The sequence below is a fragment of the Delphinapterus leucas genome, chromosome 14 (assembly GCF_059928025.1).
Source record: "Delphinapterus leucas isolate spDelLeu-1000000601 "Yukka" chromosome 14, BTC_Dleu_Yukka2, whole genome shotgun sequence".
Taxonomy (NCBI): Eukaryota; Metazoa; Chordata; class Mammalia; order Artiodactyla; family Monodontidae; genus Delphinapterus; species Delphinapterus leucas.
The window spans coordinates 89,213,359-89,237,011 of NC_143142.1; the positions used below are offsets into that span (position 1 = coordinate 89,213,359).

The 23,653-nt window shown below is 45.2% G+C and overlaps 2 protein-coding genes across 9 annotated transcripts; one reads left to right on the forward strand and one right to left on the reverse strand.

Annotated features, from left to right (window-relative positions):
• The first annotated feature begins 917 nt into the window (after positions 1-917).
• Positions 918-13,330, forward strand: HSBP1L1 (heat shock factor binding protein 1 like 1). Of its 4 annotated transcripts, XR_016387673.1 has the most exons (5): positions 1,070-1,231; positions 2,202-2,268; positions 3,269-3,387; positions 5,006-9,269; positions 12,453-13,330. XR_016387673.1 is itself a non-coding variant. In XM_089895371.1 (4 exons), exons 1-3 carry the CDS (start codon positions 1,181-1,183, stop codon positions 3,376-3,378), a joined length of 228 nt encoding a protein of 75 aa, XP_089751497.1. In that variant the 5' UTR covers positions 1,070-1,180; the 3' UTR covers positions 3,379-3,387; positions 12,453-13,330. The 4 variants fall into 4 exon arrangements, 3 of the variants coding, with proteins under 3 accessions (XP_022415676.1, XP_089751497.1, XP_089751498.1); XM_089895371.1 differs by lacking the exon at positions 5,006-9,269; XM_089895372.1 differs by lacking the exons at positions 5,006-9,269; positions 12,453-13,330 and adding an exon at positions 4,229-4,492.
• Positions 11,019-23,585, reverse strand: TXNL4A (thioredoxin like 4A). Of its 5 annotated transcripts, none has more exons than XM_022559963.3 (4): positions 23,486-23,585; positions 22,949-23,189; positions 15,374-15,477; positions 11,019-11,423 (listed from the first exon to the last, which is right to left on the reverse strand). In XM_022559963.3, exons 2-4 carry the CDS (start codon positions 23,171-23,173, stop codon positions 11,252-11,254), a joined length of 501 nt encoding a protein of 166 aa, XP_022415671.1. In that variant the 5' UTR covers positions 23,174-23,189; positions 23,486-23,585; the 3' UTR covers positions 11,019-11,251. The 5 variants fall into 5 exon arrangements, with proteins under 5 accessions (XP_022415671.1, XP_022415670.1, XP_022415672.1 ...); XM_022559962.3 differs by lacking the exon at positions 23,486-23,585 and adding an exon at positions 23,301-23,442; XM_022559964.3 differs by lacking the exon at positions 23,486-23,585 and adding an exon at positions 23,301-23,436 and having other exon boundaries at positions 23,021-23,189.
• Positions 23,586-23,653: the final 68 nt, after the last annotated feature.

Here is a 23,653-nt window from a genome sequence, read left to right on the forward strand (position 1 = left end):
ATGCAAGGCTGTGTTTCACACACATTCAGCAACCAGGTGTCCCCACGTAGTCACTTGGCTGGGCTCCCGGGATGTTGGCAGGACCCAGACAGACACAGCCCTGCCCCACAGAGGGGTACAGACATGTAAACAAAGCAGGTACTTGCTGAGAACAGGGTCCTGGGACATCACTCATAAAGTGCCCCATGAGCCACAATCCAGACAGGCCTAAAGGGCATCTGAGGGAGGGAAAGTCACAGTGAGGCCTTCCTTCCAGATCTTCGATAAAATCAGAGCAGAGATGCGAGTGTTGGCATCCTGTTGGAGTTGGTCACAGAACATAACTATTCTTTTTTTTTTTTAACCCTGCAGCGTGTTGCTTGTGGGATCTGAATTCCCCCAACTGGGGACTGAACCTGGGCCTTTGGCAGTGAGAGCTTGGAGTCCTAACCACTGGACCGTCAGGGGAGTCCCAGAGCATAAATATTCTTAATCTTAAAGTTGACAGCAGACATGGCAGGGGTCCGGAGAGATGGCCGAGCCTCCTAGATGGATGGTCACAGGTCCCAAGACCGCGGTGCGAACTTGGGCTGTGTGGTGACTGCAGCCACATTCCATCCCCACCCCTGCCTCCAGGATCCCCCATTAGACGGGTGACAGCCTTGCAAAAACACGACGGGACACAGGGGAAGGGCGAGTGCTGGGGGCTGGTGAGGCTGGGGAGCCGGTGTCTCCTGGATGCAGAGCTTGGTGTGGGAAGGTTAGGAAGTCGCGGGGGGAGCGGGGGGGGGCAGGGGGTGGTTTGCACAACAGTGTGAACGTACCTAACGCCACCGCACTGCGCCCTGAAGAACAGCGAGAACGGCAACTTGTAGGTTGTGTGTTCTTTGCCACAATGATAATGAAAGGTCGTGCTCACTCTGGGCTCTGACGCAATGAAAACGAAGCCAACAGCGTAGCTGGGATCGGCTGGTCCGGCGAGGTCCCGCCCCGCCCGGACGGCCACCTGCGCCCCGCTACGGCCTCACCTCCGTGCCCGGCTGCTCGGCCCGGTTCGGGCGCACAGCCCGGGCCGCGCGGGTGGATCCACGGCCATCGCCGCGGGAGCCGCGGGCGGCGGAGTGGAGCCGACAGAGCCACCGGCCCCGGGACCAGCCGACCCACCTGGACACCCCGCACCCCGGACCCGGGGGACACCCCCATGGCCGCGCGAGGCCCCGAAGCCCCCAGCGGGCGCGCGCTGCGGGACGCGGTGAGTCGGACCCCGCGCGCGCCAAGCTTCGCTCCCGGGCTGGACACCCTCCCCTCCCCTACCTACCTCCCCTCCCCCGCTCCTCCTCCCCTCCCCTCCTCCTTCCCTCCGCCTCCCTCCCCTCCCTTCCCTCCCCTCCCCACCTCCCACCCCGCCCAGCGCTGGGAGGCCAGCGGTCCTGCTTCCCGTTCGCTGAAGGAGCCGCAGCGCCGGAGAGGAGACAACCAGTGGTCAGGACTGATCAGTTTGCCTCGTTAAAAAGAATTGGTTAGCTGTGCACACTCGAATCCACGTTTTCCTGACATGATTGAAGGGAAGAGCTCCTGACAGAGGGCCTTCTTCATACGTAAACGCAGGCTTCAGGTGGAGATCCGCCTCCATATCCTGGGCTCTAAAATGGAGATAATACACGGGTGCCAGGAGTGAACTGTGTCGTAAATGGTATGAGATTTAAATCTGTAAACTGTAAGGCGACTTACGATACCGCCTGCTGTCAGTCACCGTAGATGATATATCCGTATGGCCTGGTAAACAATTTCTGCAACCCCAATCCCAGCTAATAAATACCCACAAGTGTGGGCGAGGCAAGAGGCCCACGGTGGGTGTGTCTGGTGATTGTCTCAGGCCTTCTCAAGAAGTCTTTGAGGAGCCCAAGGTTAATAGACTTTCTCCTACGTCATCTTCTAGATGTCTGATAGTTTATCGTATATTTAAGTGTATGATCATTTTGAGTTAATTGTTGTGAATGGTGTGAGGTAAAGGTCGGGCCTGCTTATTTAGTGAGTTACGCATTTGGCTAGCACTGTTCCAGTGCTGTTGGTTGAATAGACCTTCCTTACCCTTTGAGTGGGAAGGCCTTAACACCTTGTCAGGAACCAACTAATTGTATATATAGATGGTCCTCTTCCATGGTGCTTAGAATGCTCTGCATCACGGGTAAATATATATTCACTTGTGGTTCATTTTTCAGGCAGAAAATCTATTTCAGGAACTTCAAGAACACTTTCAAGCTCTGACTGCAACGTTAAACCTGAGAAATATCCTTTTCTGTCTCATAACAAATACTGCAGTTGCTTTTGGACTATTGAACTGTCGTGGACTATCTTGTTGTTTTCTGTATTAGTGGATAATTGTTGACCTAAGACTTCCTGGTGTTTACGTCTGCGCCTTTACATGGCATCCTGATGTATTAATTACCGCTCGCAGGTAATTACTTCCTGCTTGACCAGCAATACGGGGCATTTCATGAGGCAAGGATAAAACACAAGGACACACGAACAATACATACTCCCCAGTGGGGCTTCCCAGCAAGCCCTAAAGAAATCTGGTTAGTCTGCTAAATAGCATTTATGCCCCCCCAAACAGTCAACCCTGCACAGGTACTGGTTAGGTCTCCAGCGCAGGGTACGCTGTGTGGCTCTCCTTGCCTTGTTTTGTTTTGTAACTTCAGCAGCTCGCCGTTTGGTAAGCCATGGATTCAAACAGAGTTAGGTGGAATGTTTGTTTCCGGTTTAAGAAAATCCAGAAAAGGGGACACTTGCCCTAAGACTTGCCCAAGTGAACTCACTTCACACAATTAAACTCCTGTCTTAAAATGTGTGCAAATTGTTTGCAGAGAGATCCTGTAGAGGGGCTCCCACAGGGAAAAAGAGATTCTGAAACAGGATAAAATTAAACAGTAGCAAAGTTTGTTTTAAACACAGTTAATTTTCATTGTATTTACATACTGATTAGAGTTTGATTAAAACATAAACATACCAGACAACCTCATCTCCCCGAATCCATGTCCACAGAAAGGGAGCCAAGGTTTCAGAACCGGGCTCACAGTGCAAAGATTAAAGGCACGTACAGACCCTCAGGGATGTGATTAATGTGCACTGACTTAAGGTGTTAGTACACATCCGCTGCCTTTGATTCCCTCATTTTAGATGCACCACAGGGCATTTTTATCAGCCCTGGTGATGCAGTTTACATGGAGGCTTTGAGGGACCTGGGTAGGTGCCCGTGTTCCATGTGCTGTTCTCCTTAACCTCGTACTGGAAGAAATGGGAGGTCGCATTGAAGACTTGCAGAAGAATGTGAACGACTTGATGGTGCAAGCTGGGATTGAAAGTTCCGCTCAAGAGAAAATGGCGAGGCCTTATTAAGGCACTAAGGTGTTCACCGTTTACATATCTTCTGCTTTCATCTTGAAACATTTAAGCCCATATTTGTTCACTAAGGGAACTACTGCTTCTGCACTACATGAAAAACCTTCAGGAATAATAAAAAAAATTCACAAATGCTCTTTTCTAAATAGAACAGAAACACTCTTTGTCATTGTTCCTTAAAAAGTGCACATTTTAAAGGAAAACTATTATTTAAAAATTGGATTTTGTTAAAGTACTTTTCACCCTCATCCCTCAAATTAGTTTTCAATCAAAACACAAGTCATGATGAATGAGTGCTTGGGGATGACAACTAGTGGCTTCTGTTTGAGACGTTCATGGAAGGATTTAAAGAAGACACATGTGCATTAGGTTCTCACCCCATTTCATGAGTGGTTCCTGAGGATCCCACCCCACCCCCCAGAATGCAAATATTTCTTTTCCAGTGGAATTTTGCATTTCATCTTTTTTCTTTTACTATTTTATTTTTAGTCTTAGTTTTATTTTTTAATTGAAGGTTTTATTGTAGTTGACGTACAATAGTATATAAGTTATAGGTGTACAATGTAGTGATTCACAAATTTTAAATGTTATACTCCATTTATAGTTATTAGAAAATATTGGCTGTATTACCCATGTTGTACAATGTATCCTTGTAGCTTATTTTATACATAATGGTTTGTACCTCTTAATCCCCTACCCCTAGTTGCCTCTCCCCCTTCCCTCTCCCCAATGGTAACCACTAATTTGTTCTCTATATCTGTGAGTCTGCTTCTTTTTTTTTTTTTTTTTTTTTTTTTGTGGTATGCGGGCCTCTCACTGTTGTGGCCTCTCCCGTTGCGGAGCACAGGCTCCGGACGCGCAGGCTCAGCGGCCATGGCTCATGGGCCCAGCCGTTCCGCGGCATGTGGGATCTTCCCGGACCGGGTCGTGCCCCTGCATCGGCAGGCAGACTCTCAACCACCGCGCCACCAGGGAAGCCCCAAAACTTCACTTTTTTGATGCACGTACAGCCATTATTTAAAGCAGCATGAGAGAAGGTCAGATATCTAAAAGTGCGTTTAAAAGCTGATAATGCCTCTTAAATTAAAAGAAGGACCTGAGTGAGTCTAAATCTGTTTGGCTAAATCTGTGCTTGTTGGTCTTGCTGGGTCAAGGATTCCTAGCACAGTGCTGCGGATTTCAGGGGATTCGGCAAACCCCCTAAACTTGCTGTGTTCCTGCTGTGGGGTGGGGAGTCCATGACCCCCAGATGGTAGGAGCTACTGTTCCGTATTCCAGCGGATTTGGCCCGCCGCCCCGACATCTGAACCCTTTTCCTGCTGTGAGGAAGCAGGCACGCTGTTGTCTGAGGAGAACCTCTCCACACTGTTGATGCAAAGTGATGCTTTGTCACTTGAAGAGCACACCCCTTAAGCTGTGAATCCACACAGACTCCATCTGACTAAAATGAACATCATTTAACATTTAGGGTTTTCTATATTCCGAATTTTTCCTGTACAAAACTGTTCTAGTAATTACGGGAAAGTAAGCTAATTTTATTGATAGCTTTGGATTCCAGTTTACGTAACTGTACATTAATTGATATATAAATCAATTGTTACTTCATTCAACTTTTTTCTTACAGACTTGAAGACAGTAGACCAGTCATTTGAAAATGTGAAAGAGTGAAAACTACTTTTTGAGTAATAATCTACATAACACGAGTTCTTATTTTTAGTATTTAATTTAAGAATTCATTTTAGTAAAAGAAAGGATTAAAAGAACAAAGGCAATGCAGTAAGAATGTAATTAAGAAGGTGATTAACCACTTAACAAAGATGGTTGTAAAATGGCAGAACACTTTTCAATGCACACCTAATATTTGTAAATCATGGAGGAAAAGCACGACTTATATTAGGTAATTTTTTTTCCAGAATTAAGTTCTATATAGATCCTTCTTTAAAATACCACAAGCAGTTTTCTGATAGAAGTTGCTTTTTTTTGGCCACTGCAGCATGTGGGATCTTAGTTCCCCAACCAGGGATCGAACCCACACCCTCTGTATTGGAAGTGCAGAGTCTTAACCACTGGACTGCCAGGGAAATCCCAGAAGTTGCTTTTTTAATAACTGCATTCCAATTCAATAATTCCAGTCACAGTTTTGGGGAAGACTTGGTTTAATCTGCCCAGTCCAAGCAAATTCTAACAGTATGTTCTCCAAACCAAAGGAAACCAATCAAAGGACAGCCAAAGAAACAGGTGATGCAGGAGCCCCATGATTGCTTCCTGGGACACCCTCACCCGCTCCAGCCCCCATAGAGGTAGTTACCAAGGAGATGCACAAAGATTGCACCTAAGTTTACTTTGTCAGTTAGAGATGCTTTCAAACAATTGTTCAATTCACCTGTCTCTGAGCCAAAGTACAAATAGAGCTATGATCACCTAAAAAGGCTTTCATTGTAAAGAATAACATTATTCCTGCATATAAAATAAATCATACTCTTTATACAAAAGTCAAAATCACTCACAATTCTACAATTTAGAATTAACCACTGTCAATACTTTTTTCTATGTAGGCACTTTTATATAGCTGATCATATTGTTTATAATCTAATATCCTGTTCTCATATCGTAAACACTTTACCCCAGGTGAAAGTTTCATACCCACTTTTTATGGTTACTAATATTTTATTATGTGGTTGAAATAATTTAACCATCCCCTTAACTATTCCTTGGACTTTGAGGTTATTTCTCACTTCCTTGCTATTATAAATAATGCTTTAATGAGCACTGTTATCCACGAATTCTGTGCACATTTCACTAGGGCCAGAAGTATGACCACAGGCCAAGCACATTGAGCAGAATGCACCTAAGAAAAGAAAGGAAGGGTCATTTCACACCCCCGACAGTGATGCAAACCCAAAGTTTAAACCCAAAGTTTTAAAATAGCATCATTTAAATTCAATATTCTTGGTGGTTTAAAATCACGATATTTCCATTTGATTATGTGAAAAATCTCAAAGCATCTTAGCCATAATTATAATTTTAGTAGAAACTGGGGCAAATACTTGAATTAAAGTAAACTAAACAGATTTGAGCCTTCATCAATAATATAGAACACAATTTAAATTCCAGGATTTTTAAGGAATTAAATAAGTAGAAAAGAAAGCTTCTATTAGTTATTAACTAAAATAAAAACATTGATATTGTCAAAAATATGCTAACTTCTTTCTAAAGAAAGTCCCAGGCTGATCCCCTTTTATTGGCTCATCCGATTGACATCTCAATTATTCACTCAAACCACAGACATCTAGCTTTAAAGAGATTATTTGGCATTTCATAATATCATACCTGTTTCTGTATCTTCCTAATGTTTTTATAAAGAATTGCTTTTTTCCAGCACCCTGTTACATATATTTAAAAGAAACGAGAATGTTTTCATAAGGAAAAGAGGGAAAGTAACAGATGGATTTACATGTACTTAAATACTCTTATTCTAATCTAAATTGGACTAACACAACATTTTAGTAGAAAGCAGTGTATTCATTGAATACTTAAGTAAAATGGAGTTACTTCAATATCAGATCCTGCATTCATGTATCTGTTATGAAACTTATGAAAACATAAAGCTTAATAATAAAGGGATGAATCTATAAGGCAGAAGTTCTGGGTGCAGTTGTCTGAAGTTTTAAATTCTCACATTTCACTTCCTTTTTTACAATTGCCCAATCTATTACCATAGATTTTTAACTCCCCCCAAATCTCCCTTCAGCCGCTCCAAGCTTGGGCAAGAAAGATCTTTTCAGAACTGAAGTTCCATCACCTTACACCTCCTTCCCCAAGCAAAGCCTCCGCAGCTGCCAGCACCCCCCTTTCCCCCACCCCGCATCCCACTACACTCTCCCTGCAAGACGAGCCCCGCTCCCTCCCACCACTGGCTCCTGAGGTCCCCTCTGGAATGGAGTTACACACACACACACACACACACACACACACACACACGCGCGCGCGCGCGCCTAGTTAGCACTTTTTATATCTGATCTCAGCTTGAAAATAATTTCCTCAGAGATTCTTTCCTTGAGCGCCTGTCCGGGTCTGAAGTAATTTTATGGGATCTCTTGCTGACTATCACAGTTGTAATTTTACTTTTATGTGATCATTTGATTGTCTTCTCCACAAGGCAGCAACTCGATTGATTTTGTTCACCCCAGGTGCCCAGATGCTATTCAAACATTTTCTTTGAATTAATGAATGAATTTTGAGAGTTTCAGAATACTTTGCAATCTTTTTGTCCATGGAGATGTGTGAAAACTTGACCACTTTTTGAACAAGAAAACCGGAGACCAGAGGGAGGGCTGGGGACAACAGCAATGACTGGAGGAGACTAGCGTGATGTGGCCCCCAGAGAGCAGGGGAGGTGATGCTGAGCTCCTGGGGGAGCTGCGGTTCTTCTTATAGAACCTTTGATGATAAATGTAAAAACGCCACAGAAGAATGCTACGATCAGATGCATTTTAAAAGCCATTAATAAAAACAATGTAGGAAAAACAATTCAAAATGATACCCACTTAAAGCAAGTCTTCCAAAATGTCCTGGTCTGATTTTCAAGACCTCAGACTTTCCCAGGCAATCCGGGGAGGTCACAAGAACACCCTGCATTTTAACTGAGCAACCCGAGAAAGCAAACTTTCAGTGTGGTTTTTGGAATCATCGGTGATGCGGTTTTCTAGGGTAGTTTTACATGGGAGATGCTTTGATTCTGTTGGTGCCCCAAGCTCCCCGTCTCGTCCGGACTCGGCGCAGGCAGAATAGGGCAGTCAAGCCCACAGACCCTTGGACGCCTACATAACAGCCTAGTGCAAACACGGAGGCTGCTGATTGTCTTACTGTCTCAGATCTTGTTTTCAGTGTCTTAAAACTATATGAATGGCATTATGCCGTAGTGTCCTCTGGACCTGGCTTTTCCATTCAGCAGTCTGAGATTTGCCTGTGTTGATATGTATAGGTCTAGACAACGTAACTAACTTCAGTGTAATAGTCCTTTGACTCTTTGCCATTGGTTTCCAAATGATGCTGCAGTGAATACTCTTGCATGTCTGCTGTGTGTATGTCAGTCTCTCTAGTGTACCTGATAACTTACTATATTCCTGAATATATTCTGTACCTCCTAGGCTGGTTGCCTCTGTGTCAGCTGCCATGTCTAATTCCTGGACTTTGCATAAAAGCCATCCTGGGAAGGTCGGGAAACAGAAGTCACTCGATGCCCAGAGAACCAGGGGTATCAGCATACTTTCTCTACTAGTTAATTTCAATTTGATTAAAGCAATATGCACAGCAGTGAGGTAAGGTTTGGTAACCCTGCAGATCTAGGTTTTGAATTCATGTCCTCTGCGACTAGTTGTAACTTTGGGCAATCTATGCTTTAGTTTCCTTCTCTGCAAACTATCTACCTGGCAGGTGCTTGGAAGGATTTGAGAAAATGGCTTATAAGTTACTTGGTTCAGGGTGAGGTAGATAGTAATAAGATATAAGCTTATTATTACAATGATAAGCTTATAACAATAAGATATAAACTTGGAATGAAGAGGCCAAATCATTATAAATTCAACAATATTGCAGTTACAAAGCACTAGTGGAAAAGTTAGTTATTAAAGTCAAATGTGAATGAACTTATTACAACTTATAAATTAAATTTACAATAAATATACAGTAAGTTTACAAATGTGAAGTGTAACCTTTTTGCTTGCTTATTTTTTGTTAACAGTTAATAAAGCTTTATCAATGAGATATAATTCACATGCCATACAATTCATCCAATTAAAGCATCCAATTCAATGATTTTTGGTATATTCACAGAAATGACGGTGAGCGTCTTTTCAGGTGATTACTGGCTACAGTATTTGTTTTGAGTAAGTGTCGGAAGTATATTATTATTTTTTTAAAATAAATTTATTTATTTATTTGTGGCTGCGTTGGGTCTTCATTGCTGCGTGCAGGCTTTCTCTAGTTGCCGCGAGCAGGGGCTACTCTCTGTTGTGGTGCGCAGGCTTCTCGTTGCGGTGGCTTCTCTTGTTGCAGAGCATGGGCTCCAGGTGCGCAGGCTCAGTAGTTGTGGCTCGTAGGCTCAGTAGTTGTGGCTCGTGGGCTCTGGAGCACAGGCTCAGTAGTTGTGGTGCACGGGCTTAGTTGCTCTGCGGCACGTGGGGTCTTCCCGGACCAGGGCTCGAACCCGGGCTCGAACCCGTGTCCCCTGCATTGGCAGGTGGATTCTTAAGCAGTGTGCCACCAGGGAAGTCCCGGAAATATATTATTGAATGTCTCTTATATGCCAGGTACTTGGGGTCACGTTGACTTTTTTCATTAGCACTTCATTTGATATGGTATTATACTATTTTGTAAATGGGAAAATTAAAGCTGGAGATATTAAACTGCAGATTTACATTTGAATTTTATATCCATTTAAAAGTACACTCCTTCGTGTGAGTGTGTAGCTTTTCTTGTATTTGTTAATTTCATTCTTTGGTATGTACTCCTCATGTTTCAACAATGAGTCAATCTGACGAGGCAGTGGGTGTTTTCACACCATGGAGGGCCCACCAGCCCTGTTCTAATTGATCTGCGTGTAACACAGGTCGGACAGCAGACACCATCATCCCCTTCACATGGGAGGAAACGGAGCTCTGGGGGCCACTCGCCCAAGGTCCTCAGTAACGACAGAGCCTGGCTGTGAAACCAGGTAGGGGCTCCAGGGTGTGTCCCCCCAGGCCCCGGGCTGCCTCCACGCCGTATGCCCCCTCTTTCACCTCAGAGGCTGTGTGCCCTGAGATGTGCCTGTGAAGATCCCAACCAAACACGCTGCTGGGGTAAGAGACTCGGGAGAGCAACTTGAGATTGCGATAAGGAAACTAGCTACACGGACTCAAGGGTCATGGTTGCTGTGGAAAATACGATGCATTTAAGTGCGTTAGATACAATCTTAGGAGGAATGAGAAACACCTCTTACTTTTTATATTTAAAGGGAGTCCAAAAATCATTATTGCACTGTTTTTATAACCAGAAGAATAAAAGATGATTTTTCCCTTTTCCTGAACTCAAGCCTTTGGTTCTGCTGTGGGTCGAATTGTGCCCCCTGCAAGTTCACATGTTGGGAATCCTCACCCCAGGACCTCAGAATGTGCCCTTTCTAGAGACGGGGCTGTTGCAGGTGTAACTAGTGGAGATGAGGTCATGCTGGAGCAGGGTGGCCCCCACCCAGTGGGGACACTTGCACACAGACACGCACACGGGGGGAACACCGCGTGAAGGCGAATGCTGGGCCTGGGGTGAGGCATCACCAGCCAAGGGACCCAAAGATGCCAGAAACCACCAGGGCCAGCAGGGGGTAGGAACAGACTCCCCGTCAGGCCCCGGAGGACCAGCCCTGCCGACACGTGGATCTGACCCCAGCCTCCAGAACTGTGTCGAGTCACCAGTCTGAGGTCCCTAATTACAGGAGACCCAGGAAACTCAGACAGACTCTCACTGACAAGTGTGCAAACCACAGCAGCCCCATGGGACCCACACCTGAACCTCACTCAACAGTGAAGAGTTAATTCTTGACTACCAAAATCACTAATCTATACACTACTTTTCATAAGAAATGATTTCGACTGTCCCCATCACCATGTATTTTATTTATTTCAGCTAGATATTTACAGATATTTGCTGATACAAAAATACAAGGACCAGGCAGACTGCAAGTTGAGGCAATGCCACCCTCACTGCAGAACCCTCCGGCTCCTTGAGCTCTGTGTACTTTCCCAAACGCTTTCTCACAGGCTTTAAATAGTTGAAAATGTTTCTGCGTGAGAACGACCCCATGGCACTGCATGCACCAGGACTGGACGGGGGCTCAGTATCTGTACTTGGTGGAGTAGTCCTTCGGGGACACGACCAGGCCGCGGCCCTTCCGGGCCCCCCGGTACACCGTCTCGATGATGTCGATCATCTCCTGCTTGTCTTCCATGGCCCAGTTGATCTTGTTGTTGTTGCCAGTGCCCAGGTCGATCATGATGTGCTTGTTCCTGTAGGTGGGCAAGAGGGGGTCAGTGCTCGTGAAAATGCTTCTGAAGCAGAATCCCATGGAAAACATACCTGTATCTCCCACTGCGAACGAGGACACGCACAATCAAGGGGGTCCGCCACTGTTTAGCAGGCTGGAAACCACCTAAATGCTGCTTAAAGAGACACACAGCTCCTTCCGCGTGCTCTGCACTCCCTAAGACAAAAAACCTACAGGGCAATCAAGGCCAAAGGACACAGCTTCAGTCACCTGGAAAGACAAACTGTTTTCCAGAGGGCTGCACTAATTTACCTGAAAAAGGCAATGTATGCGTTTGTCATGGTGTTCTTATGAGCACTTGGTGTAAATTTTATTGAAAGCCATACTAACTGTGAAATAAATGATATTTTGCATTTCTATAATTCTTCGTAGACTGACCTTTCAAGACGCTTCTTTCTGAAATGAAGTTATACGGGCAATGCATAAAAGAAAGATATTAACGCTTCTTGCACCAGCTGCACTGACTTTTATCAGTTTAGCTTCCTGTTTCTGCAAGGTTGTGTGTCTGGCCCCCGGCTGCTGTTCCACGGTGCGTGCCCCATCCATCCTGAGGTCACAGCGTGGCCTCCTTTCAGCCAGGGCGAGCTTCCAAAAGGCAGACCTGATGCTTCTCTCTTGCTGCAAACACTCACTTCCAGGAACCTTCCAAGTCCACACACTGGCCCAGGAAACCGGGCATCTGGGCCCCGCCACGCTCTCCCCTGAGCACCCGCCACTCCCCAGCCCTCACCTGTCCGTCCTCCCTCATCCCCGCAGGTCCCCAAACGTGCGGCCTGCGCTGCCCTGTGCCCCTGCCTGCGCTCGCCCGTTGTGATGCACGTGGCTCATGCCAACCTTACCCAGCAGCCTTTGGGCACTCCCCATCGCCCTGCTGCGCTCAGTGTTTGTGCCTCTGTAAACACCTGTTGCAATACTGTGATTTATAGGAAAAATATATACTTGGTCACTCAGAAGAATATATTTCTCATATGCATTTGGTCTTCACCCACAGATCCTGGCTCACAGCTGCAAAACCTTCGGAATTTCCAGCAACAAGAGTGATGGGATATTTGGACTCTAGTCCTCCGTTCCTGAAGACACTTTAGGGCCATAAAGGTGAAACGGGTGCATAAGCACCCTTTCTGTCACAGTGAGTTTGCTAATGAAGGTGACTTCTAGATCCCACCAGCAGGGTGCGCAAGAATCGCCTGTTGGCGTAGGGAAGCCTGCACACACGCGCACACGCGCACACGCTGCAACTGGGCCTGGGAACCCCTTTATCATCTGTCCCCTTGCATCTCCCTGGTTCCCCGTGCTAATTTACTCAGCTGTTGCCATCAGATGACGGTCTGTGATAGGAGGAAGCCTGTCTTATCTGACTGAATGTCCCAGCACTAGACATAAAAGCCAGCAGGACTCTATACGTATATATACTTGGTGAATAAATTAAAATACTGTTACTACTTGTCTTAGAATCCTGGAATCCCGGGTCACAGAAACAGTAGGTTTTGTCCCCTTTTCCAAGTGCAGCATCAGTCCCAAACCATCAAAACACACGGTGGCCGCAGCGCCACTCGACTCCTTTCTGCAACCTCCTTCCCCGTCAGGGCAGCCCCGCCCAGGTGGGCCCTACATAGTGCAGTGCCCACGGCCCACCTGGAGGGCTCTGGGAAAACGTGAGAAGCATGGCAGGAAAGGCCGAGATTGCCTTAAACAGACTGTTAGTGGAAACGTGGCTTGGAAGAAGATGGGGATGCATTTCGGGGAGTGGAGGAAAGGGATCCTTGCTGCACAGCGGCAGAATGTCTGTGACGCTCCAAAGTGATGAGCATGGATACCAGCCGAGGACACGTAAGCAAAGTCTTGAAGGCGCTGCCTGGGTTCGTACTGCTTATAGTAAAAGGAGGGAGACAAACCAGAGTAAGATCCGTTAACCCAAAAGATTTCTCAGCCTCTCCAGATAGCAAAAGATGCTGAAATCCAGAAATGGCTGCTGAGCTGTTGACACAGAGGCCACACCACCTTCTGCTGAAACCTAGTAAAGACCTAAAAGTCAGACGGTTCAGTCACAGGACAGGATCTTCCCCCAGGAAGCAGCCATCGGACAGAGGGCAGCCCCGGTGCCCAGGACAGAAACCTGACTGGCTCAGGCTAAGAGGGACAGAGCACGCAGTGAGAGGGGCTGATGCAACCCCAAAATGCTGCTGGCAGGAAGCAGGTTGAAAAATGAACCAGCTGCAAATGGCTTTCATAAAAAAGGCAGGAAAAACTGGGTAGAACCCTCCCAGGGGGAGGCACTGGGCCAGGACTATGGTCCCAGTGCCGCATCAGAGCCCCCTTCCGAACCCTGACGCCCCACGGTGAACCCAAATCGCTTCTTGTGCCTGTCCCACACTGCGTCCTGGAGAGGGGGCCACAGATACGGAGCTGTGTCCAGGAGCTGTGCTTAATGGGTCACCTGGGAAGCCTCATCCACACCCAGTTTTGCACATGGGAGGGATATGAATCTTTGGGAGTCGGAGGGCAGGCTGCAGTAGGCAAAATGCTAAAATAACCCCTGCTACTTCCCGCCCTAATCCCTGGGACGGTGCTATGATGGGACACCATGCCTCTGATCAGTTACACTACACTGCAAAGGGAATTCTGCAGATGTCCCTGAGGTTACTCCTCAGTTCATTTGAAAATAAGGAGACTCTCCTGGATTACTGGGTGAGTCTAATCCAATCACAAGCGCCCTCTGAAAGCAGAACAGGAAGTTGGAGCAGCTGTACGAAAAGGACTCAACTCACTGCTCAGGGCTTCGAAGACAGAGGGGCCTCTAGAGGCAGAGAGCGGCCCTGGCGGAAAGAGACCTCAGACCCCCAATCACCGGGAGATGGATCCAGCCCACAGCCCCGGTGAGCCAAGTGGATTCTTCCCTGACCAACTGCCTACATGACAGCCCAGCCCGTGACTCTGGCCTTGTGAGACCCCGAGGCAGAACCCACTGAGCCTGCCTGGACTCCGCCCTGCAGACCTTGAGCTCATAAATGGTGTTGTTTTCAGCCACCAAGTTTGTTACAGAAAATAGAAACCGAATACACACCCTGCACACTCCACCCAGACCTTCCTCGACCATTAGGGAGCTCTGCTTCTGCAGTACGGCCTAATGTTTATATTGCTACTTACTAACTTTTGTAGTAACAATAAACAGTACGAAATTTTGACAAGTAAAAACAGTGATTTTTTTTTTTTAAAAATGGTGATTTCTTTCCAAATTAAACCTCCACAACAGAATTTTTTTTTCACTCATGATGTTACTTAACTTTATTATATAAATACCATCAAAGGTATTTGCGTCTGCATCAGACTCTTGTGTACCTAACTCTGCATTTTCCTTTCATGCAAAGCCTGCCAATCATGGGTACAAATTAATTTAAGGTGATTAGAGAAAGTCTATTCCTTGAGCCCATGACTGACTGACTAGGGTACACAATAGAATTTTTCAGCTGATAAAAGATTTTTTACAAGATTCTGTATTTATAAGCAAAGTAATTAAGTACAGGTTTTCCTCTTGGATATCACAAAAGGATGCTAAATAGAGTCACTGATACATTTAAAAAGTGAGTTATTTTAAAGACATTTTTCATCAACAGATTAAATTTAAAGGTATCTTAAATTTCAGTAAGAATGTCTTCCATTTAATAACACTTCCCCTAGGTTCCTGGGCAGTTATTTCAAAACGGCAATTTGTTACTGAGTAAATGCTAAAACTGGAATTGTTACTTTGAAAATTATTTAAAAGATTGATTGCCTGGTGATACAAACTATATTATAATATGACTGCATAACTGATTTCCTCCTAAATAAAAGAATCTAAAGATTTCTTGATCTCATTAAACTTCCAGACCATCTATTCAATTTAAACAACAACTTTAAGATAAGAGAACATACCTGAAGAAAAACATGACAGTGCACGGATCGTATAACTCATACATTTTGTTGAAGTCAGGTACTTCTGTAATATCCACAAGATAAATAACTGCGAAATTTTTAACCTAAAAGTAAAGGAGATTGGGGGAAAAAAACTAAAATAACAAATCAACTTTTTATTCTGTAAAAGCACATTCAAAAACAAAAACAGAAGAATTTGTGTATAACAGGACAATCTTCAAACTGACTCTGCAACATTTTTTCCCAGTAGAGCTGCCATGTAGGAAATTACTTCAAGAGGATCAGGGTCCTGAGCAACTGTCCATTAACATCTCGTTTAATGTTTTTCAGAACAGCAAGTTATGAGAATCCTGCAGAAGACGTCCACAGATACATTATTCACGCTGATCTATTAATAATCTACATGAACTTTTCCAATTTGGACTTTCACAAATACTGAATTACACGCATTAAACAACTGCTTTAAAACATGACTTTGGAATTCAGCCACACACTCCCCTCTTACTGAGGTCTGGACACTTGCACATACTAACGGCCTAACACCCCAAGTCACACTGCAGGTAACTAAGGTTCTTTAATTTCTTCCACAGCTGCAAGCTCATCAGAGAACATCTGGAAAACCCAGAAAACCATAAATAAAACAACCTTCAACCCCGACACGCAGAGCTGACTGCTGAGAATACACTTTCACTATATCCTTCCCCATTTTTTCTGGTATGTATGTTTACACTCTTTTAACAAATGTGATCATAGAGTGGTCATACTACAAGATTTTGCATCCGGCTTTAATTATGAGCATCCTCTTATATGAATCGTATACTTTACATAAGAGAAAAACAAAACTTTATGGCTACATAACAGTTCACCAAGTGGCTATGCCATTATTTTTACCATTCTTTTGTTATTTTCTTTGACTTTTCATGAATATAAATAATTCACATTTTCATTGATATCAATTATTCACATGTGCACATTATTACCCTTAAATTCATATACATACTTCATCATTTCCTAAGGATAAACACCTAAAATAGAATCTTTAGAACAAAAGACATGACATTTTAAAGGCTCCTTGTAAATACGGTCTCAACGCCTTTTAGAAAGCTTATACCGATTTATATCATGGGTTGAATTATGTCCTTTCACCCCACAAGAAGATATACTGAAGTCCTGACCCCCAGTACTCAGAATGTGACCTGATCTGGAAAAAGGGTGCCTGCAGAGCTCATCAGTGAAGGTCAAACGAGGTCATACTGGAGTCTGACCCCTAATCCAATCTGACTGGTGTTCCTATAGGAAAAGGGCCATGTGAAAACACACCAAGGGAGAAGCCACATGAACACGGAGGATTGGAGTGACGCACACCTATAAGCCAAGGAGTGCCACAGATCGCGGAAGACGTCAGGAGTTGGAAGAAACAAGAGGGGGTTCTCCCTTGAGGGTTTCAGAGGGAGCACGGCCCTGCTGACACCTTGATTTCGGACTTCTGACCTCCAGGATGTGAGGTAATAAATTTCTGTTGTTTTAATCTGCCCGGTTTGTGGCGCTTTGCTACAGCAGCCCCCGGAAATTCATAGAAAATGCACAACGCTTCTTCATATAGAACTAACTCTAAAAGCCTAAGTGTAACTTACAGATGAAACAATGCGGCGTTTGGGATTTGCTTTCAATACTGCAGCACGGAAAGTGTACAAGACTGACCAAGTATTGGTGATTGCAGCAGGTACAGAGGAATTCACTGTTCTCTCCCCTTTACTTGGGAATATGAAGAAGTGTTTAATATGGAAATTTAAACTACCATCACCCAGAAAAAGGAGGGAAGGAAGTTTACATTTAGTGGGCACTCCTTTTGAGGACAGACCTCGGTGCTGAGGGAGGGGAAGAACAGGTGTCTCTCCCAGCCACATGCCCCTTTCCTGGTGAAAGGAGAGAACACACCTGCAGAAGGTGGAGGGTGAGCTGAGCACCACGTGCTCACGTGGCCACAGTGGACACTGAGGTGGAGGACTGGGCAAGGCCAGCCACGCGCTGGCGGAACTGCTTCCTGCAAAAGTTACCCCGCTGGTGTTTAAGGTTCTGCCCACATCCAATTTCACTAAGCAGACATATTTTATTTCTTCCCACATAATAAAACAGATATTATATATATATATAAAACAGATATTATAATTAAAAAGATAGATACTAACATCACAGTATAACCAAACACAAACACACACACACACATCTGCCTCCTAAAGCATAAAATGACAATCCAACAAGAGTCCCAGACACCTTTCAATCCAACGGAAGCCAATGGGTTCTGCTTCCTAGAACCTCCAAATCTCCCAAGTTAAAGCAGAAATCGACCGGAGAAACCACATTTTCTTAAAAGTTACTAGAATATATCACAACTAGTTCACGTATGAAGACATTCAACTATCCCAACTCAATGTCTATAATTTTCACACTGTAAACACTGGTTTTTATGTGAGACTTTCTAAACAGGCCTTATTATCTTTCGCCTTCAGTGATGAGTAAGAAAACCGTAGCTCATTCAGAAGCAAAAAACAACTGACACGACAGGATTTCATTTTCTCTTCCCTCCACATAAACCACATCATGGTAAACGTGACGCCTCACAAGGTCGGGAACCACACCTGCGATATTTATTAAAGAATGAACTTCAGAAATAAACCTATATTTCAAAATTCAGGAAATATATTATTGTCATTATGGACTTAATTACCTAATCCTGAGTTCAAACAGACCTGCATTAAGAGATGGTCTGGTCCCGGTTCGTCCTTAGAGGAGGTGCCCTGACGGGTCCTCCAGCCCCTGCAGCTCTGGGAGGAAAAGGCCCACAGCACCAGCTGGCCTTTCTCTAATTCTGTGACCCTCCCAGCTTCTCTCCTCTGGAAGAGCTTGTCCTAAAGGGGGTTGCGCGGATTCTATCATGATGCTTTCTACAAGAGCTGAACTATTTCTCCTGAATGTTTCACATCCATTAATGAATCTGCAATTAACTATAACCCTTGTGTATTTTTTATATAAAACTGAGATAAGCTAGGTGTCTATGATCTTTTCTCCGTTTAAAAAATGTCCATTTTGAAAACATAGAAATGGAATGGAAACATCACTGCTTTGTTTCCAGCCCAGTATTTTTAAAACAAGTTATATAATTTAAAAGTACACGACAATCAGGAAATTCCCTGGCGGCCCAGTGGTTAGGACTTGGTGCTTTCACTGCCAGGGCCCGAGTTCAATCCCTGGTTGGGGAACTAACATCACACAGCCACGCAGCCCGGCCAAAAAAAAAAAAGTATATGACAGTCAAATAAAATCAATAGTATATAAGTGTTTTAAAATGAAAAGTAAATGTTTCCCTTTCCCCAGACCCACATGTTCTCTTGTGAGAAAACTGCATACATTCTGCTTTTCTCCAGCTAATGTCATTAACCAATGTTTCCCCACGTTACTAAATAAAGCTCTTAGGAAATCATTTTTAATGGTCAAATAATATCCCATCCAGGGGAGAAGATGCTCCACTTTAAATCCTAATGCCCCATTTCTGAGCCCGGACAAACTACTTCGTGGCACCTGCCTCGGGGAGCTGCCGTGAGGACCACGCCGGGAGTCCATTTCCCACCTATCACCGTGACGGGCCTACGTGCCACACACTGGAGATTATGGTCATAAGCATGCTCCCCCTTCACTGGGCATCACGGTTCTTTCCAGTTTTGCTATCAATCACAGCAACAGTCTCAGGGAGCCTAAGGCACGGCTGTCTTTAGGGCTCTTCACCCAATGCCGAGCTGCTTCCCAGGGGCGGTACCAGCTTCACTTCTGCCTGAGTGTTAGATCTGCTTTCAACGTACGCCCTAAGAGTTAGACCTTTGATACACCTGAAAAATGACAGTACACTATTTTAACGTGTGCTTCTTTGGAGTTTATTTAACCGTTGGAATTTCCTCTTTTTTTCCAGTTCTGTGCCATTTATCCACAGGGGTCTTACCTTTTTAAATGGTACTTGAAGCTGGCCTGCAGAGGCTACAGTGTCTACAGTATTTTGCCCACTGGATTTGCAGTAATGTTAAGCACCTGTTGAACAGTGTTTTTTTTTTAAATCAAGAACCAGATGTACAAATTTCCCTTCTGTTATCAAGTTGTTTTCTAGTATACGTTCTTTTGATTGTCTAAACTAGTAACTGTCCTTTCCAACCCTGCTGCCACACATTTTACAAGCAGGCTGCTTCTTCAGCAAGTCAGTGATTATGCAGTTCAGTGGTCCTGCATGCTGCCAGGTGCCTCCAGGTTAATGTAACTCGTGCAAGTCACCAAGGCGGAAGGCCGTCGGTGCTGCCAGCCACGCTTCCACCCTTCTGTACAGAGCTCCTCCACTAGCTAAGAACCCACCTAAGATTCTGGAAAAAATGTTCTTGACTGTCAATTGGCACTATGTATTTTTGAAGTGTCAATTTTTACATTTTTAGATAGTTCACTTCAAAGCCATCAAAAAACTGCATGATAACTTCATTTTCTCAAATTACTGTTTGCCCTGATTGGCTGTTGGTTCCTATGACATTCCTCATTTGAGCATAAATTTCTGCTGATTCAACCTACTTTATTTCATGCTTAAGAATGACCCCCTGAAGTCATTCCTAAGTAGTTCCATGAATACATTTACCTTATGTACAATCTAATTAGCACTTATGGCTATGAGATAGTATCACTGAGGTTTTGCATATTTTAAACTCTATCTGTATGAGCTTTTTAAACAGACCAAAATTAAACATCCCACTTATTCTTACATATAATGGGATTTAGAAACAGTGAGCTGTGGCAAAGTGCGTTCCTACAAAATGGCAAGACAGCTCAGAAGTACACAAAGTAGTCTCGCTTCGAAGCTGTGCGTAAAATCACCCACTCAACAGGAACCTTTATTTTGGTTATCACTCTACCAAACTCCAGGCATCTGTCAAATCTTTAAACATATCTCTACGTTTTCCGTACAGCTCAAAACGAGCGCAGCATGCGGCGGGGCTGGAGCTACCAAGCAGCGAGTCGGTGAGTCCCGTTCCAGGAGGGACAGAGCGGTCAAGTCCAGCCTCAGCACTGGGACTCTTACTCACTTTAACACAGCTGGGGTATCCAAACAGGGCTCGCAACAAGATGAGGAAGATCCCCCATTATCTGCCGTTTCTGCAGAGGGAGATAGACAGTTAAATTGTTCTTTATACTAAAACCTTAAATTTCAAAAATTCCTATTGTGCTTCCCCAGAAAGGGCTTCCAGAATTATAAACTCATATTCTGCCCTTATACTAAGTAGAAAATAAAACATTAATAGTCTTGTAATGCATTTCAAGCTTGCATTCTGAATAACTATACTGTAATATAGTATTGAAAGTTTATTAAAATAGAAATCCAAGTTTTGGACAAAAGAAATGGAAGAACTTAAAAGACCAAAGAAAAGCACTCAAAGTGAGCCCAGTTAAACTGTACCAAAAGAGCACGTCTGCTAGTACTACAGCGATTTGCTCTCTGACTGGTATATAGGGATTAGAAAGGAACAGTTCTGGTAAAACTCCCTAAAAACTTAGGCTGACACAAAATCTGCCTCCTAGCTAAGAGTATCTTGCTGAGTTTTGCTCAGATACGAAGAGCAAACAACCCTCACGCCTCTGCCATCCTAGCCTCGTGCTGGGGGCAACCGGGTCTGGACATGCCCTGGTGCTACCTGCAAGGCAGAATCCAGAACACACACCTAAGTTACCTCAGAGTCAACACAGCAGTGATTCGCTTACTGAACAGTGTCTTTGCCCTTCTTCACTGAAGCCTGCAGTCTCTGCCCTTGACTACTGTAGCTTAAGCCATGCAGACACGAGTCCCCGACACCACCTCACTCTTGACCTCTGACGGGACTGGGAGGACCCCCGGGGGAGAACCCTGCTCTCCTGAGTTCCCCAGGCACCTCCTCAAGCTCCCTCAATGTCTAGGCGCCCAAGAGGAAGAACAGGGGAACGGCTATAATCACAGCACTCCTACTCTGACCCTGACCTCGTTGAGGGGATTCTGAAAGTCAAGTCAGAATTCCCTGGGGAGCTTCTTTAAAAAGCCGTTTCTGGACCTCGCCGCAGACCTGTAGAATCAGGACCTCTGAGATGCACTTTGGTATCCCAAGCGATACTTACGCTGACAGACACAGAAGGATGGTCCCTAATATTCACAAGGCCACCTCCCCCAACTCTGCCTGTCCCACCAAATAGGAGACAGTGGAAATTACCGATGGCAGGTCAGATCATTTTTCCTTTCCTAAATACAAAATATATCCTCACACCTGTTACTCTTTACTCAAAGGCGTTATTTTAACTCAGCCCATATTAGCATATCCTACTCCTGTGAAAGATGGCTTCAGTGTTTCTTACTTTTGCTCTTCATTAAAATGAACAACCTCTCAAATTATTATGGAATATTAATAAGTTAAATATTTTATTAGCATCCTTTTGCCTTTTGCCCTATTGCTACACCTGCAAAAATCTAAATCAAAGTTATCTTAGAATCCCTATGAGACAATTATAGAAAAAGAATTAAGCCCTGGTTATTCAACAGCGCCCTACAATTGCACTTTACTGTCAGCAAACAAAGGCTACAGACAATCCAGTGTACTGCATTTAAGAATTAGGAAAATTAGCTCTAACAAGTATAGTTCTAGTTTCTCCCACTGTTTCCTGCACCTGAGTCACTCTAAGCTATAAATCAAGTCACTTAAGAGCACCGGTGGGGTAAAGAACCGACCCCAAGAAAAAGAACAGGATTTACTATGCTATCAACATAAATGTTCTGCTTCATAAACGCAACAAATAAACATGGTACCGAAAAAAGGACAATCCTTTTAAACTAAGCTATTCAAAGTAAGCTCCTAAGCTCCTGCCAGTCTGCAAATGTGTTTTGCTCTGGGCACTACAGATGAAAAGTTTTGAAAACACCCTCTCAGTTAAAACCCCTGTAAGTTAATAGGAATTATGAACTTCTTTAGGGGGGAGAGATCATGAACTTCTTAAAAATTTGAAAATATATGGAAAATTCTCCCAGAAAAGAACATAAGCTATTCTGACCAATTTCAGGGAGCCCATCCTCACATCCCAAGGGAAGACTGTCCGTTTGTGAATCCTACTGCTTCTCTTTCGCCGGTGAACGTGCCACACTTTTTTTTTTTTTTTTAGTTTTTACATTTATTCTTTTTTTTATTGGAGTATAATTGCTTTACAATGGTGTGTTAGTTTCTGCTTTATAACAAAGTGAATCAGTTATACATATACATAGGTTCCCATATCTCTTCCCTCTTGCGTCTCCCTCCCTCCCACCCTCCCTATCCCACCCCTCTAGGTGGTCACAAAGCACAGAGCTGATCTCCTTGTGCTATGCGGCTGCTCCCCACTAGCGATCTGTTTTACGTTTGGTAGTGTATATATGTACAGGCCACTCTCTCGCTTTGTCACAGCTTACCCTTCCCCCTCCCCATATCCTCAAGTCCATTCTCTAGTAGGTCTGTGTCTTTATTCCTGTCTTACCCCTAGGTTCTTCTTAAATCTTACCGGCAAAGCAATCCAACACGATGAAATGACCAAACGGAAGGCGGGACGCGTTGTGAGGCGGGGCTGCGTTACCTTTTCAGCTATGCTGTACAGAACCTCGTCCATCTTCATACAAGTAGGGTCCCAGTCGTGTCCAAACCGAATGACGACCACGCGGTCTTCTTCCGAGAGGATGGCCTGATCCACTTGCCAGCCATTGTGCAGGTGCGGGAGCATGTACGACATCTTGGGGCCGACGGGTCTGCGGGAGGGAACCACCGGCCAGCTCCTCCCAGCTCCAGCGCGGCGCACCCACGGGGCCCCCACCCCACGGAGCCTCACCCCGCGGGGCCCCCACCCCACGGAGCCTCACCCCGCGGGGCAGTCGGTGCGCTGCCGGGAAGGCCAGGCCCGCGTCCACCTCGTCCCCAGACCCCGACCGACCCCACCAACGGATCGCCTCCGCCCCGCGGCCCAGAACCCAGGGCGAAGGGACCCTTGGGGTCGTACACCCACGCCTCCCTCGCCACCCGCTCCGGCGCCCGGCCCGGTACGCACACTGGGCCCTGCGGCTCAGCGTTCCTTCCGGGCGTGTACGCACGCCCGCAGTGCGTGCGCGCCGGCGAGTGCGTGCGCGCGCCCCCGGGCAGGGGCCTGGGGGCTGACTGGGCGCCGCAGTGACGGGAGTGGCTGGGAGGTCCTTATAGTGAGAGGCTCGGAGGCGGT

Coding starts and splice junctions, on each gene's coding strand:
- HSBP1L1 (XM_022559968.3), top strand. CDS start 1,181: ATGGCCGCGCGAGGCCCCGAAGCCCCCAGCGGGCGCGCGCTGCGGGAC. Junction 1,232..2,201: donor GGCGCGCGCTGCGGGACGCG/GTGAGTCGGACC, acceptor TTCATTTTTCAG/GCAGAAAATCTATTTCAGGA. Junction 2,269..3,268: donor TGCAACGTTAAACCTGAGAA/ATATCCTTTTCT, acceptor TTAACCTCGTAC/TGGAAGAAATGGGAGGTCGC.
- TXNL4A (XM_022559963.3), bottom strand. CDS start 23,173: ATGTCGTACATGCTCCCGCACCTGCACAATGGCTGGCAAGTGGATCAG. Junction 15,478..22,948: donor CGTGTTGGATTGCTTTGCCG/GTAAGATTTAAG, acceptor CTTTACTTTTAG/GTTAAAAATTTCGCAGTTAT. Junction 11,424..15,373: donor ACTGTCATGTTTTTCTTCAG/GTATGTTCTCTT, acceptor GCCCACCTACAG/GAACAAGCACATCATGATCG.